The following is a 15,584-nucleotide window of genomic DNA, read 5'->3' on the forward strand; positions in this document are numbered from 1 at the left end:
TCTTTTTTGTTTGTAGGAAATCTGAAAAATAAATGAAAATTTTTCCTAATTGTGCCAACCAATGATACCTATCCCCTGAAAAAAAAAAAAAAAAAAGGCCACCAAACCCTTTGCTGTCAAGTTGATTCTGACTAAAAGCGATCCTGTAAAACCCATGGCCCTTGAGTTGATTCTGACTCCTAGCAACCCCCAAGGCAGTAAATCTTTACAGAAGTGGTTTGCCCCATCTTCCTTCTGTGGAGCAGCTGGTGAGTTTGAACCACCAACCTTCTGGTTAGCAGTCAGATGCCTTAGGCACTAAGCCTCCACAGCTCCTTAGTGATCCCATAGAACACAGAAAAACTGCCCCATAAATTTCCAAGGCTGGAATCTTTATGGAGACAGACCACCACATCTTCCTCCCGTGGAGTGGCTGGTGGGTTCAAATCGTCAACTTCCAGTTGGCAGTTGAGCACTGGAACCACTGTGCCACTAGGGCTCTTTAGCCCATGCTCACTGTTAATAAGCCTGATGTTACCTTTCCGGCCCCGTGCCTTCTGGGTGCTTTCCTTTTTTGTTCTCTTTCCTCTTTCTCTTTTTTCACTTCTTTTCCTTTACAAATACACATCTGTACCCTCAGCGACCCTTGATCCTTAAGTGCATGTGTGCACACACACACACACACGATATGGTGCTGTGTGTGCACCTTCTCCAGCTGCAGCCACCTTCACTGCCACACATGCCCCACCTCCCAGAAACAGCAGGAGTCAGGTTTGGGGGGCACTGAGCCCACACCATTTCTCCTGCTTCTTTATGCTCATGTGCACATCGACCATCAAACACGGTGGTGGTGGCTGTGTGCTGGAGCTTTGAAATGTGCATAAATGATGTGGTTCTGTGTGCATAGCTACATTTTGCTTTGTTTTCCACTGAAAATTCCATGTTTAAGCTTTGATCCCTTCTTTCAGCTGCTTCCTAGTGGTCTATGTTATTGTGCACTTTGTTTACACACTGGACTCTTGTGGACATGTGGATTGTCCCCAGTGTTTCCCTGACCCCATCAGAACACGCGGAAACAGGAGCACTGCCTGCCCTTCAGGCTTAGATGTAGAGTGATTACAAGTGTTCTTGAGGGGCACGTGGCCTGGGTTTATCGGTTGGATTCTGGGTATCTCATTTTTACTTTCTCACATTTTCAAATGTCTCTCTTAGGGGCAGCATGTTGCTATGCCTCCAGCCATGTCCCAGAGTCCCATTTTCTTAAACCCTCGCCAACATGTTGCTGTTGCTAGTTGCCATGGAGTCAGCCCTGACTCACGTGGCCTTGTGTCTAACAAAACAGAGCAGTGCCTGGTTCTGCACCCCTTCATGACCGTTGCTGTGGTTGGGTACGTTGTTGTGACCATTAACACAGTGACAGATTTTCATTTTTCATTTTGGGAGGTTGCTGTTGTTCTGCCGGCCTGGTGGACTCGTGGTGGGGCTTGGTGGTTTCCACCTGTGTGAGGACCTGAGCCTCATCTCTCAGGAAAGGAGATGCAAGGGACGTGTCGGGTGACTCATCAGGCATCTGGGCCTACAGACATGGGTGCCAGTCCCTGATCTGAGGGGACAGCAGGGAAGCAGTCTGGGGACAGAGGACACTCGAACCTGTGGGGTGTGGAGGGTGTATTTGTGGGTTCAGAGGCCCAGGGCAGCCAGTTCTCTGAGCAGGAGCTTGCTGGGAGGCAGACATGAGGCTTTGAGGCCCTTGGCTCTGTGTCTACCTGTTTTCTCTTCTTTACCCCTCATGACCCTGAACCATACAGGCCTCGGAACCTCCAAATCCTGGAGAATGGGGTTTGCTAAGAAGCCCTCAGTCACCAGGGCCTGGGGAAATCTGTGATGAACGGCCCTAGCTCCCTGGCGTTTCCTGGCTGCTCTTGGCTCCTGGTCCCACAGCCTGTCCCAGCTGTTAGTTAACTTTGCTCTGAGCAGCACATGCCCAGAGCAGCCTCCTTCAAAGCAGCCTTCCTGGCCGACAGCCATGGGCCCTGGACTTGATCAGCCTCCTGCTGTGCTGCTCTTGCACCGGCTGGTCCCGAAGCCACGGTTCATTTTTCTAGGTAAAGAGAGACAAGGGCACTGGGGGTCCAATCAGGAAAAAGGGGAGGCTGGCTGCTGCTGTCTTCCACTTGTTAGGTGTGGGGGGCAGGCCCAGGCCTCTCACAGACACTGAGCAGTGCATGCTTCCATAGTCCAGCAAACATGGAAATAGCACTTTCTATGAGCCCTGGTAGTGTAGTGCCTAAGGCATTTGACTGCTAACCAGGAGGCTGGCAATTCGAACCCACCAGCCACTCCTCAGAAGGAAGGTTGGGAAATCTATTTCTGTAGTGAGACTGCCTCAGAAACCCGAGGAGGGGTCACTATGAGTCGGGTCCCACTCAACGGCACATAACAACAACATCGTGAGCTATGTGAAGAGCTCTGGTGGCATAGTGGGTAAGGTGTTTGGCTGCTAACCTGAAGGTCAGCAGTTCAGACGCCCCAGGTGCTCCGTGGGAGGACGATGAAGCAATCTACTTCTGTGAAGGTTAATAGCCTCTGAAACCCAACGTGCTATGTAGAGCCCCAGGTGGTGCAAATGATTAACACACTTGGCTGCTCCCTGAAAGGTTGGTGGTTCAAATCCACACACACATGCCTTGGAAGAACCTATTTCCCGAACATCACCCTTTGAAAACCCCGAGGAGCGCAGCCTGCGCTGGTGCACTTGGAGTCCCCATGGTCAGAGTCGACTGGATGGCGACTGCTTTTTTTTTTTTTTTAATGTGCTGTGTACTGTGTTCCAAGTAGTTTCCATATGTTCATCCATTTAACCTGTTCCAGCCCCATAGGCCATTTAGTCTTACTCTCACTCGGTGAGGATGTTCAGGCACCAACAGATCAGATAACCTACAGGACTTTGCAACACTGTAAGTAGGGGCATGGGCTTCCCAGTCTAAGTTCTCTGCTTTCCTGTGAGGCTGGAGGCTGGGTCTTTGTCCTGCCCTGATGCCTGCATTTGACCAGCACATTGGGCCCTTTTCATCTGCAGCGTGTTGTCTCAGGGCCCCAGTAGGTCTGCCTCCCCTCCTTTTTCCCACCAATATTGACTGTGTGTCTGCTTGGCACCAAGCACCCAGGAATCACAGATCCTCTGACTTTTGACTGAGGAAGAGGCAGAATGGGGGGCTGGAGGATTGGGGGTTTCAGGCAGTTGGAAGCCCCCACCTACCTCAGCTCCTGGGCCTTCTCACCTCACTGTGGAATGCCTCTGATGGTCCCAACCCTCCACCCTCTTCTCCTCTCCTCTGTCCCTGCAGCCTGGCCAGCTGCTGTTGGTGTGGGTCGGCTAATGAGGAACACAGGACAGGCTCTGTGAAACAGGCCTTGTTCCAAGTTTTTGTGATTTTGTGTTTTGCCCTTTTCTTCTCTTTCTTTCTGGCCTGCTGTCTCTATAGGAAGTAAAACAGACGGATACATGGAATTGTCATTCTGTCTGCTGAGCACAGTCAGTGGGCAAGAAGTTAGGCTTAGAGGGATGGTTTCTAAAACTAGGAGGCTGCCTCCAAGCAGCTGGCCAGCCACCTGTTTGGCTGAGGGATTCCTGGGTGGGACACGGGCCAGTGAAGGGTGTGGGGAAGGTGCAGGGCCAGGGATGCTGAGGCCAGTGTTCCATGAAAGCGTCCCTTCATGCATTGATTCAGCTCGTGCTCTGTGTGATATGTAGCTGTTGATTCATTCATTCATTCCACCGGCATGCACTGGAGGGGCTTTAAATACAAGCAGCAGCAGAGAAAACGGAGAGGGGTGTGTGCCTGTGATGAGCTCAGGGCCACAGGACACGCAGCGCAGAATAAAACCCTGCACTTCAGTGGGTACCCCTGGCCTCCCTTGCCCCTGGGCTCCTTACTCGGGCAAATGGACGATGCTTAGGTCCCTCTAAAGCTCAACAGTGGGGCTCCAGGAAGGCAGTGTCCACAGGGTCAGACCAGGAGATACCCAAAGAGGAAGTGGGCCAGACCCCTGGGTAAGGCCTGGAGGCCTCCAGGTCACAGAAGCCCTGACACCAGCCCTCTGCCCTTGCTCTCCTCCCCAGTTCGACCTCCAGTGGATCATCATTTACTGTGACGCACGACATGCCGAGCTGGAGACGTGCTGTGACATCCCTTCGGGTCCGGTGAGCAAAGCAAAGACTCTTCACGAGGGAGTGGGAGAAGTGGGTGTGTGGGCTTGAGGTGTGTCAGAGCTTAGGAATGTGGGGTCCAGGCCAGGGGGCGCCTCATGCCATCAGAACGTAGTGTGAGCAGAGCCTGTGAGCCTTGCCAGGCCTCTGCTTCCTGGTCAGATGGCGCATGCTGGAGAGGGGCAGGCAGTGCCTTGTAAGTCTGAGAGGCCCTGAGGCTGCCAGGGAGCAGTTGGGCCCAGCTCTGGGGAGCCCTGCAGGCTGAGGGGATGTGCCCTAAGGGGGATGTGACCATCCTTGCTGCATTGCACAAAGGCACAAAGTGGAGAGGACAGTGCAGGAGTGTTCCCAGCCGGCAGCGACACGGGGAGGAGGAGGCATGTGCTCAGGTCACCCCCCCATGCAGGTTTCTGCTTCTCCTTGTCCTCTCCACCCTCCCCTTTCAGTAGTCTCTCCTTCTCCAAGTCCCTTGACCGAGTCCTAAATCCACTGCTTCCTTGGAAAACGGGGACGGTCATCGAGGCTGCTTCACAGATCTGAAGGATTAAATCCATGTAAGACACTTGGCCCTGAACGCAGACACAGTGTGCGCCCTGTGATTGTGACTGTTATGGTCCACAGGCCCCCAGCAGGTGGCACTCACGGTTCCCCTTTGCCTCCTTGCACCCCCTGCTGGAGAGTGGTTGCTGGGTGAAGCCGCATTCTGACCCAGTGGGCTTTCCTCCCAGTGCCAGGTGACCATCGTGACAGAGGCCCCACCACCACCCCAGCAGCCTCCCACCTCTGGCAGTGAACAGATTGGGTTTTTGAAGACCATCAATTGCTCCTGCCCACCCGGAGAGAAGGTACTTTCCAAAGTCTCCTCTGAGTTCCCAGCCCAGAGCCCCAGAGCTGGGCAGGGTGAGGCTGATCAGCAGGATCATGGCTCCTGGTCCTACAGTGATGGTGAGATTTTCCCATCATGCACCTAGCCTCCCAGGGCAGGGTGGAGCCAGGCTGTGGATGGCTCTCAGGCCAGAGCCCCATTTTTGCTCCTGAGGGCTCTTGTTGGTTGATTTATGTGCATATTATATGAGGGGACAGCCCCAGATCTGGATTTCATCAATATTTTCCTCAAGTTAATGTGCCTTAGGCAGGTTTTCCTGGCTCCTGCTTGTAGGGTCTCCACTCATGGGCAACTAAGTCAACCTAGATTTGTTTGAGAATAAGACTCAGCACAGGGCAAGGAGTGAGGGGTTCCACATGTCCTGTGGGAACACCCTCTCACCTCTTTCTTCTCCACGTTTCACTTGATCAGTTGCAGTTGATAATCTAACGATGTCTGAGTAGAATTTTATGCGTTTTGTCATGTGAAAAGGTGGTGGATTTCTATGTCCCCACCACCACCACTGCCTGTCAGCCCTGACAACATTTCTCTCCGTGTGCCTGACCAGTGTCTCTTGATTACAAGAAGAAAAAAAAAAATCGTGCCCACTATTTAAGCAAAAGGAACATAAACAAACATGTAAGGATGACAGAGGCAGAACTGTGCTGGGGAAGGTCCCCGTTAAGCTCTGCAGGACTGGCAGCTCCTCTTGTGGTGAACTGTGTCCCCAGATTGGAGTTCTAACCCTGGTCTGTGGGAATATGGCCTTGTTTGCAAAGAGCATATTTGTGGGGAAACAGTCTCTGAAGGGGTTGGTAGGTAAAGTAGTGTGAGTCATACTGGAGTAGGGTGGGTCCTAATCCAGTCTGACGGGTGTCCTTATAAGAAGAGGAGCAAAGCTACAGGGACACAGAGGACGGGGCCGAGTGGAGATGGAGATGGAGGTGGAGGTGGAGATTGGCATCAGCCAGAAGCCAAAGAATGTCAAAGATTGCCAGGAGCCACAGAAACCAGAAGAGGCAAGAAAGGATCTGCCTTCAGAGAGAGCATGGTCCTGCTGACACCTTGACCTTGAACTTCTGGCCTCTAGACTATGAGCAGACACATCCCTCTTATTCAAAGTCCATGAGTATGTGATATTTTGTGGTGGCAGCCCCAGGACAGGTATGTAGCCCTCAGCTCCTTGATCTCCAGGGTGAGGCCGTATCCACTGCTGTATCTGCACCTCCTAGCCTCATGCCAGCATGTAGGAGGGTCTCAGTGACTCTGTGCTAGGGACTGGGGACACACAGGCCAAAACATGAAGTGATGACTGGAATCAATTTGAGGGAATTCACTTTAAGAATTTCATCAACCAGTATTACTGAACATTTTAATCAAAGATTCTTCAGGAGAATTCTGATCAAGAGGGGGGGGGAATGCAGAACAGAATTGAAAATTTTCATGGAATCCAGAACTTCTGGAGTCATGGAAGCTGGATGAACCCCTGAAACTCTTTCTCTGAGAGAATCTTTAAATCTGAAACCAGAAAATCCCGAAGTCTTTTTAAAACCAAGCTTACCTGGTAACAAATATCTCCCTTGTGCACTGGGCTCTTTCAAGATCTCTGTGGGACGAATTAATAACAAAAACTCAAAAGATGAGAGGGGAAGCTTAGGGGGCAATGAGCTGATGTTAATGGGGGAGAGACAGCTCAGAAAAGGAGGGTGAGGACAGTTGCCCAACTCAAAGAATGGGATCAGTGTCACCGAATGCTACATGGAGAAACAGTTGGTTTGGTCTATGTTTTGCTATGTGTATTCTCAACAACAACAAAATCAATAAACCAATTTTTTAAAAAAGTAAAAGAGTTTTTTAGCAACCGAGTTTTCTGCCACTAGGCCCGCCCTACCCACTGACCCTCCTCCTGCCCATTCTCCTTTTCCTCTTCTGTTCTCCCACACGCCTGCCCTCCCTTTTCTTTTGTTGCTGTCGGAGAGCCAGACCCTGGGGGAACAGGGGACCCTCCAGCAGCTCTCTGTCAGGCAGGGCTGGGAACCCTCGCTTTTGCTGGAAGGTCTCACTGGGGTAGGCTCAGGTGGCTCTTTCCCCAGGCTCTGCCAGCTGAGGCTGCTTCTGGGCAGTCTGTGAAGCTGGGTGCTCGCCCAGCCTGGTGCCCCACATTAGGTATGGGAAGATGTGGAGGAGTGAGCCAGGCTGGGCAGTTTCAGTGCTGGGCAGCGGGCTCCACCTCTACCCTCCCCGCAGGCTCGCTCTCTGTCCTCCCAGTCTCCCTCCTCCCTCCCTTCCCTTCTTTCATTATTCATTCATTCAGTAACTATCCAGCACCTGCCATTTTCAGGACAATATGATCCTTTTCTTTCACCAAACCCTGTGCTTCCACTGATCATAACATTATCACATTGAATTGAAAATCTCTATTCATTTTGAGCTTCCAGATGGCAGAGATTGAATCTTTACATTCATACATTTTCCTCTACCAGTAATACACAGAGAGAGCTATTATATAATGATTAACTTAAAGAATAATTGGACCAGGGCATGAAGAGATGGATGGATGGATGATGATGGATAGGTGGGTGGATGGATGGATGGATGGGTGGGTGGGTAGGTGGATGGATGGGTGGATGGGTGGATGGATGGATGGATGGATGAATGCATGCATGCATGGATGGATGGGTGGATGGATGGATGGATGGATGGATGGATCATTGGATGGGCAGGTGGATGAGTGGGCAGATGGCAGACGGGTTAAAAAACACACCTGTCTTCTTCTCTGGCATGACAAGATCCCATTGTTCATAATGATCAATTAGTTTACAAGTTTCCATCCCCGCACTTCAAGTGGCATCAGGTAATAAATCATCCCTTGGTTCCTGCGGTTGTTCTTTATTTCTGATAATAACCCTTAATCATCCCCATATGTGGAGCACTGTGCTGCACACTGGGGTTTTAAGGCAAATAGAACATGATGGTGGCCCTCACAAAGCCCACAGCCTACTGTCTGGTAGGGAAACCCAGGGGCTCTGGGGCCGGACTCCAGACCAGGAGTGTGCTGCGAGGCACCCCCCCCAGCTCTGCAACTCAGATGGGAAGCTCAGGTGGAAAGACAGCTCTGTATGCTTCTCCCAGCAGCACAGGGCCCGGCAAGCCTGACAGTTCGTTCAGGAGGCTGCACTCTGGCCACAGGAAGACTCTGCTTCCGTGGTTCAAATCTTCAATTCTGTTTGCGAAACATCTCAGTTATTCAACTAGACCAGAACGATGCTCCCAGGTCCATGTTTCCATCTCTGTAACTCAGGTTGAACATGAACTGTGTAGCAAGCCTTCCGCAGGGCACCACGTGAGGTCAGAACAAAAACTGACTGACTTTCATTTGCATGGATAAACGCATCTCTGGATGATGTCTTTTTTAAAAAATGTTTCCAAAGTAGCCAAGTGTGCAACTGTGAGTTGAGTAAAGGTTATTGTCAAGTGATGGCTGCACACAAGTAGTTGGTGTGGTGTTACTTTTCTCTTCCTTAATGAGGTGATATTGCACATGTGAAACTACAGGAATCATGATACCTTTGCTTTTAGTATGGCAGCATCTACACGTGTACACATCTATAAATCACGCTTTTTTAACCCAGTAACAAGATGTTCCCATCACATGTTTAAAACTGAGCAAAGTTTACATTTAGAAGTAGTCTGTAAACATACCTGTTTTGTGTTTTAGGGAACAGCCCATCACATGGAGCAATAGCAGGCAACGTTATTCTTAATTTAAGTGATGATAGATTCAGGCAAAAACAGTCTGTGAAGACCACTTTGTACTTGTTTCCATCTGTGATCCCCTGATGGTTGTGTTTGGAGGGTATGTTGAAGCTCCCCATGTGGATTTCTGGGTCAAGAGCAGGGGTGCTTGGCTCCCATCAACCTGTTCTCTTACCCAACTGCACCGTTAGCTTGTTCAGAGACTGGCTGATGAATATGGTGGGTGGGTAGCCCACAGTGAGGAGAGAAGGGGGAAGTTAAGGTAAGGCATCACCTATTCCTCTTTGTCTTTCTATCTTTAGGGTGAAAAAGGCTTTGATGGCCCCGTGGGACTCCCTGGTCCAAAGGTCAGTACTGGTGCAGTTCAGAATCATGAGTCAACCTGGGTTTTGTTCTTTACGTCCAAAATGACGAAGGAAAGAAAAGGTGTGTGTGCTTGCTGCCTGCTGGCATTTTGCCCCAGATGTTGAGATAGGAAGCCATGAATTTCAAACCCCTTGAATCTCTTAGAGGCTCCATTTCCATCTGAAAATACGAGCAAGAAAGGGTGGACTTACCCAAGCCCTGCTCTGTTCTTCTCTGCCCCCACAGGCCTAACTCTCCATAGGCAATTAATTCTGCATCAATCTTTTTAGTCTGTTATGTTGAGAGATTTTCAGGGACTGAGCTGTTAAGAGCCCTTTAAGTTGTGTGAAATTTGTTTTACACGAACTTTCCAAACTCACTAGTTGCGTGCAGCCAGGTATTTGCTGATGGAGTCCCTGGCCTCGTTCATGGAGCTATTCCAAGCATCCTCAGGTGTATAGTCTTTGCAAGGAGCCCTGGTAGTGCAATGGGTGGGTGCTTAGCAGCTACCTGAAAGGTTAGTGGTTTGAACCCACCCAGAGGCTCCAAGGGAGAAAGACCTGGCAGTGTGGTCCTACAAAGAATACAGGTTAGAAAACCACAGGGCAGCTCTGCTGTGTCACGTGCGGTTGCCATGAGCCGAAACCTGAGTTGATGGCACGTAACAACAATAGCAGAATGCTTACAAAGCTAGAAGGGGCCGTGTGCCCTCGCCATTGTTCAGGTCTCAGAAGATGAAACCAGAGAGGTGAACTGAAATGCCCATATCAGACTGAGTGGGCTCTGATGGGTCTGGTGTTGGGGGCCTGGCGGAACCCCTGGAACTCTCACTCCTCTGCTCTTTCTCCCTTCTGCCCTTCCCCAAGCCATGCTCTGGCCTCTCCTTGCCCTTCCCTGCCTCCTTCTCTCCCCCATCTCCCTCTTCCTCTCTCCTGCATTTCCTGGTCTCTCGTTCATTCAGTCATAATCACTGAATATCCACAGAACTTGATGCAGGGCTCACAGGATGGTTAAGGTACATCCCTGTCCTCAGGTACCCTGAGTCTGGAGGGCCAGGCCAACCTGTGAGCAAACGGAATCTGTTTCTACTGGATTTTTTCTCATCCTCTATCCTCTCTACCAGATTCTAGCAACAATGACTGCACCCGCTGCATGCCAGGTTCTGGGCTAGGAGCTTACCTGTTACCTGTCTTGTAGACAGCATGCATCATAGGTATAAGGATCACTTTTGCTTTGCCCATGCAAGGTGGTCAGTTCTTGTTGAATGAATGATATTCAGTCTTTACATCATACCCGCCTGAGAGGCAGCATTCATCCCATCTTACAGATGAGGAAACCAAAGGCCAAGGATAACAGGACTTGCCCAAGAACGTCTTCCTCCTTGTCCACTTCCTAGCTCATTCTTTCCCTTCTTATGTCTTCTTGCTCACTCCCTTTCCCCTCCCTTCTTCCGTCTCCTCCTTTCTCCCTCAGTCCTGCGTCTTTCACCTCTTTCCTCCCCCTTCCTCTTTCTCGCCCTTCTCTCCTACCTGCCCACACACTGCTGGGAGGGGGCACTCAGACAGCCCTTGTCATGCACGTCACGCCCCTGCACACACATGTGCACACACCTAGGTATGAACGTATGTGCGTGCTTGCACCACCCCCTGCCACCTACTGCACTCCTCGCCCCTGCTGATTCCCCTCCCTGTGCAGTGGAGAGCCATAGGAGCGTTATAGGGTGCCAGGGGCCATACCCAAGATGCAGACAGGCATTTCTGCCTCACTGAGCACTTTCCCAGCCATGGCCTCACTGCTTCCTCACTGTCAGAAAAAAGAAAGGAGCAGAGATACCTGGGGTATCTCTGGGCTTGGGTGGACCTATCAGTAGAAAGTGTCTGTCTAGAACAGTGGCGGTTTATGTATGGACTGTGCTTCTGCTGTGGTTGACCAGGCCTGGGTGATGTGGGCGGCAGAGCCCCGAGCCCTGGAATAGGAGGGAAGAGGTAGGGGTGGAAGGAGAGGGTGCTAAGGAGTGAGGGCAATGTAACCGCCTGGAAGCCTGCCTGGCTGACTTGCAATCCCTGGCCTGATAGTACAATCGGGCAAGCCACCCCAACCAGTGGTTGAGGCTCTGAGTAAACCTCTGTGGCGAACCATGGCTCCATTTACCTAGAGACAGATCAGGTCATGTCAACAAGCTCCACCTGGTATCTCCTGGGACCAAGGCCCATTCTGGACGTGAGGCTAGAAATGTAACTGTCAGTGAGCTCTGCCCCTGCCCAGGACTCACAGGCCAGTGGGAAGACAGATGTGAGAGAGAAAAGGGGGACCACTGGATGAGGCCAAGGCCGAGGGAAGTCCAGGGGCCGGGCTGTGGGTCAAGAGGGGAGCCCTCTAGGCCACCTGGTGAGGGTGGTCCAGCCTGAACTGGGTCAGGCAGGCTACCTAGGAGCTTCCCAGGACATAGATGGCAGGGAAGGGCATTACAGGCAAAGGGAACAGCATGAGCCAAGTAGCTATGTTCTTAGTATGCTGAGCGTGAGACAGGGATAGGGAAAGTTGAAATCAGACCGAGAAGAGCAGTGGTAGACTGGGTTCCTGTCTGGGATCTTGGCCCTGGTCAGTCTCTTCCTTCCTGTTGGGGACACAGCTCCTCCCTGCATGTCCTCCTTTTCGGTGGCAGTTGTGAAGGCCCAGCTCTCAGGCACGGACTTCTGATGCAGATGGCACAATCACAGGGCCCGCGTCGGCCCATTGCGGTTTTCAAAGCACTTCTGTGCCTTCAGCCATGTGTGTGCTCAGGACTTTGTGCCCGTTTTACAGAGGAGGAGCCTGGGGCCCAAAGAAAGTGACAGACATCCTCAGGCTTGGCGGCAGGGCCTGGGTTTGAACTGGGGGCATAACTCACCCTGTGGGGTCTGGGCTGTTGGATCTGCACCAGGCCGCTCCCATGGCCGGACTTGCAGTGCTTTTATTCACCTGCTTTCTCAAGATTCCTCAGTTCCTGAGATGGTGAAGCTGGGGGATGGGTTGCCATGGTTCCCCTCCCCAGGGATGGGCAGCCTGGCTTCCTCGTGTGTCTTACCATCCCTGACTCACACCGCCTGCTAAGAACATACAGCTACTTTGCTGATGCTATTCCCTTTGCCCGGGTGCCTTTGCGTATCTTCTTTGTCCTGAGAAGTCCCTACCTGTCCTGATGGGCCCAGCTCAGGCAGGCACTCCCACATAAAGGGTCCCCAGTGGACAGTGATGGAATCAGCTACCTTAAGGGCCAGGGCCAGGTTGGCCATGGGCAGTGGGCAGCCTCCGAGTATAAGACTCTGAGCAGAAGGTCCAGCTTGACGCATGTTTCTGTCCCCATCTCTCAGGGAGACGTGGGAATCCGTGGTCTGGTTGGAGCACCTGGACCCAAGGGACAGAAAGGCGACTTGGTGAGTAGAGGGCCACCTTTCTACATGGCTGTGGCTGATGGCTGTGCCGTGTAGCTATGCTGTGTGGCCACACTACGTGGCTGGGGTGAAAGACCCAGGGCTTCCCCAGGTGAACAAATCAGCCAGCCCGGGCTGGCCACCTGCTGGGGACTGGGCAGTGACTGTTGTACGGAGGGCCCAGGCACTTCTCATAGGCAGCAAGCCCTGTGGGACATGGCCTAGCCGGGCTCTCCTGCCTCGTCCCTCACCACCCCACGGCCGGCATTCGGAGCTGCCCGAGAGGCCACAGCTGTGAGCCCCTACACTGGTCCTCTGTCACTCACTGTCTCATGTCATTGCTGCACATGTTCTTTCTTCTGCAGGAATACCCCCCCACCGCTCTCTCTTTGGCCCTCCCCACTCGTGTTTGTCTGGCCCATGTTTTCTCATCACTCACACTCAAATTGATAGGACCTTCAAGATGTCATTCCAGCCTCCAGGTCTTGTCAGCACCCTGAACTGCACATCACCCGGCTTCCCTCAGCCAAGTGTCCATAGTTTTTGTCTGTTTCCCTGGCCAGCTCCCGCATCAGGCAATGATCCCCTCAGGGCCATGTCTGAGGTTTGACACATGGTGTAGTGTGAAGTGTGTCCATGAGTCTGCCAAGTGATGAATGAATGGACTCAGTGGTGGGGGCAGGAAAGAATTTCAGAGAGAACCAGACATGGCTCAGAGTGTGGCCTCAGGAGCCAAATGGATCCCGATTCTGTCAAGTTACTTAACCTTGTTGCCCTCAGTTTCCTCATCTGTATAATGGGAATGATAAAGGAAGCTGTACTGAGGATTAAATGAATGAGTCCATACAAATGGCTTAGATCAGTTCCGGAAGTGTAGTAAATCCTAGTGTTGCTGGCATTGTTACTCTCCATGGTCGGGGCATTAACCCCTGCCCCTAGACAGCACTGGGCAGTATGAATGTGGTATCAGAGGGACCTCACTAAATGGTTTTAGGTCTAGCCCTTATTAGCTGTGTGATCTTGGGCAGTCCTCTTAACTTCTCTGACAACAAGATGAGGAAAATGACCACTGGACTTGTAAAATGCCCGGGAATTACAGGCATTATTTATTTCTGGCCATAATCAGTGCCTTCTAGGTCTCAGTGCTGAGGGAAAACCCCAGATGGCAAGACAAAACCCTTTCCTTATAGGGATAATGTAGACAGTGGTGCAGTGGACCAACCCTGGAAACGTTACTGTTGTTAGGTGCCGTCGAGTCGGCTCTGATTCGTAGTGAGCCCATGCAAACAGAGTGAGACGCTGCCCAGTGCTGTGCCATCCTCAAAATCCTCGCTGTGCTTGAGCGCATTGTTGCAGCTGTTGTGTCAGTCCATCTTGTTGAGGGTCTTCCCCTTTTTTGCTGACCCTTTACCGAGCATGATCTCCTTCTCCAGGGAATAGTCCCTTCTGACATCATGACCAAAGTAGGTGAGATGAAGTCTGGCTATTCTCGATTCCAAGGAGCATACTGGCTGTACTTTTTCCAGCATAGATCTGTTCGTTCTGCTGACAGTATATGGTACTTTCAGTATTCTTTGCCAACACAATTCAAAGGCATCCATTCTTCTTTGGTCTCATTCATATTCCAGTTTTCAAATGCATAGGAGACAACTGAAAATACCATGAGTTAACTGAACTCACTCCTGTGGCTTCCAGCCAAACAATAGACAGGCGTATGGGGTGAACATCAGGTAGATACACTCCTTAGAGCGAGCAATCGATCAGTCATGGGAGAACAGAAGGGCAGTGTTTGCACAGGGAGACAGCTGGGCATGGGGTAGGAGTGCATGGGAGGGAAGGACACAGGGAGGAATTAACTATGGGGAGGGAGAGGGAAGACAGCTATTACATTGTGGGGAATTGCAGTCAATGTCATGAAACAAAATGTATATGAACTGCTGTATGGAAAATGAATCTGCTCTGTAACCTTTCACCCAAATTACAATACAAATTTAAAAAAGAAAATACTATGGTTTGGGTTAGGGGCACCTTAGTCTTCAAAGCGACATCTTTGCTCCTTAAGATGTAAATAGATCTTTTGCAGCAGATTTGTCCAGTGCAATATAACATCTGATTTCTTTACTGTTGCTTCCATTAGTGTTGATTGTGGATCTAAGCAAAATGAAATCCCTGACAACTTCAATCCTTTCTCCATTTATTGTGATGTTGCTTATTGGTCCAGTTGTGAGGATTTTTGTTTTCTTTATGTTGAGGTACAATCCACACTGAAGGCTGTAGTCTTTGATCTTTATTAGTAAGTGTTGCAAGTCTTCTCACTTTCAGCAAGCAAGGTTGTGTCGTCTGCATATCACAAGTTGTTAATGAGTCTTCCTTCAATCCTGATGCCATGTTCTTCTTCATATAATTCAGCTTCTTGGATTATGTGCTCAGCATACAGATTGAATAAGTATGGTGGAAAGATATAACACTGACTCACACCCTTCCTGATTTTAAATCATGCAGTATCCCCCTGTGTTCAAATGACAGCCTTCTGGTCTATGTACATGTTCCTCATGAGTACAATCAAGTGTTCTGGAATTCCCAGTCTTTTCAACGTTATCCATAATTTGTCACAATCCACACAATTGAACGCTTATGCATAGTCAATAAAACTCAAGTAAACATCTTTGGTATTCTTTGCTTTCAGCCAAGATTCATCTGAGATCAGCAATGATATCCCTAAATCCATGTCTTTCTTTTGAATGCAACTTGAATATCTGGAAGTTGCTGTCAGTATACTGCTGCAACCATTTTTGAATTGTTGTTGTTGTTGTTATGTGCCGTCAAGTTGGACCCGATTCATAGTGACCTCTCCTTGGGTTTCTGAGGTGGTATCACTATGGAAGTAGATTGCCCAACCTTCCTTCCGAGGAGTGGCTGGTAGGTTTGACCCGCCAGCCTTCTGGGTTATCTTCAGTAAAATTTTACTTGTATGTGATATTAATGATGTTGCTGGACAATTTTCATATTCTGTTGG

At 50.5% G+C, this 15,584-nt stretch overlaps 1 protein-coding gene across 1 annotated transcript in view; it reads left to right on the top strand.

Annotated features, from left to right (window-relative positions):
* COL22A1 (collagen type XXII alpha 1 chain) overlaps positions 1 to 15,584 on the top strand; it is a 291,312-nt gene that overhangs the window by 53,842 nt on the left and 221,886 nt on the right. The window contains exons 7-10 of the mRNA XM_007940570.1: positions 4,103 to 4,183; positions 4,918 to 5,034; positions 9,113 to 9,157; positions 12,509 to 12,571. Coding sequence (XP_007938761.1) covers positions 4,103 to 4,183; positions 4,918 to 5,034; positions 9,113 to 9,157; positions 12,509 to 12,571 — 306 coding nt within the window. The remainder of the gene's footprint in view (positions 1 to 4,102; positions 4,184 to 4,917; positions 5,035 to 9,112; positions 9,158 to 12,508; positions 12,572 to 15,584) is intronic.

This window comes from Orycteropus afer, unplaced genomic scaffold, assembly GCF_000298275.1.
Source record: "Orycteropus afer afer isolate SDZICR_OR568_19922 unplaced genomic scaffold, OryAfe1.0 scaffold00069, whole genome shotgun sequence".
In the NCBI taxonomy this organism is placed as follows: domain Eukaryota; kingdom Metazoa; phylum Chordata; class Mammalia; order Tubulidentata; family Orycteropodidae; genus Orycteropus; species Orycteropus afer.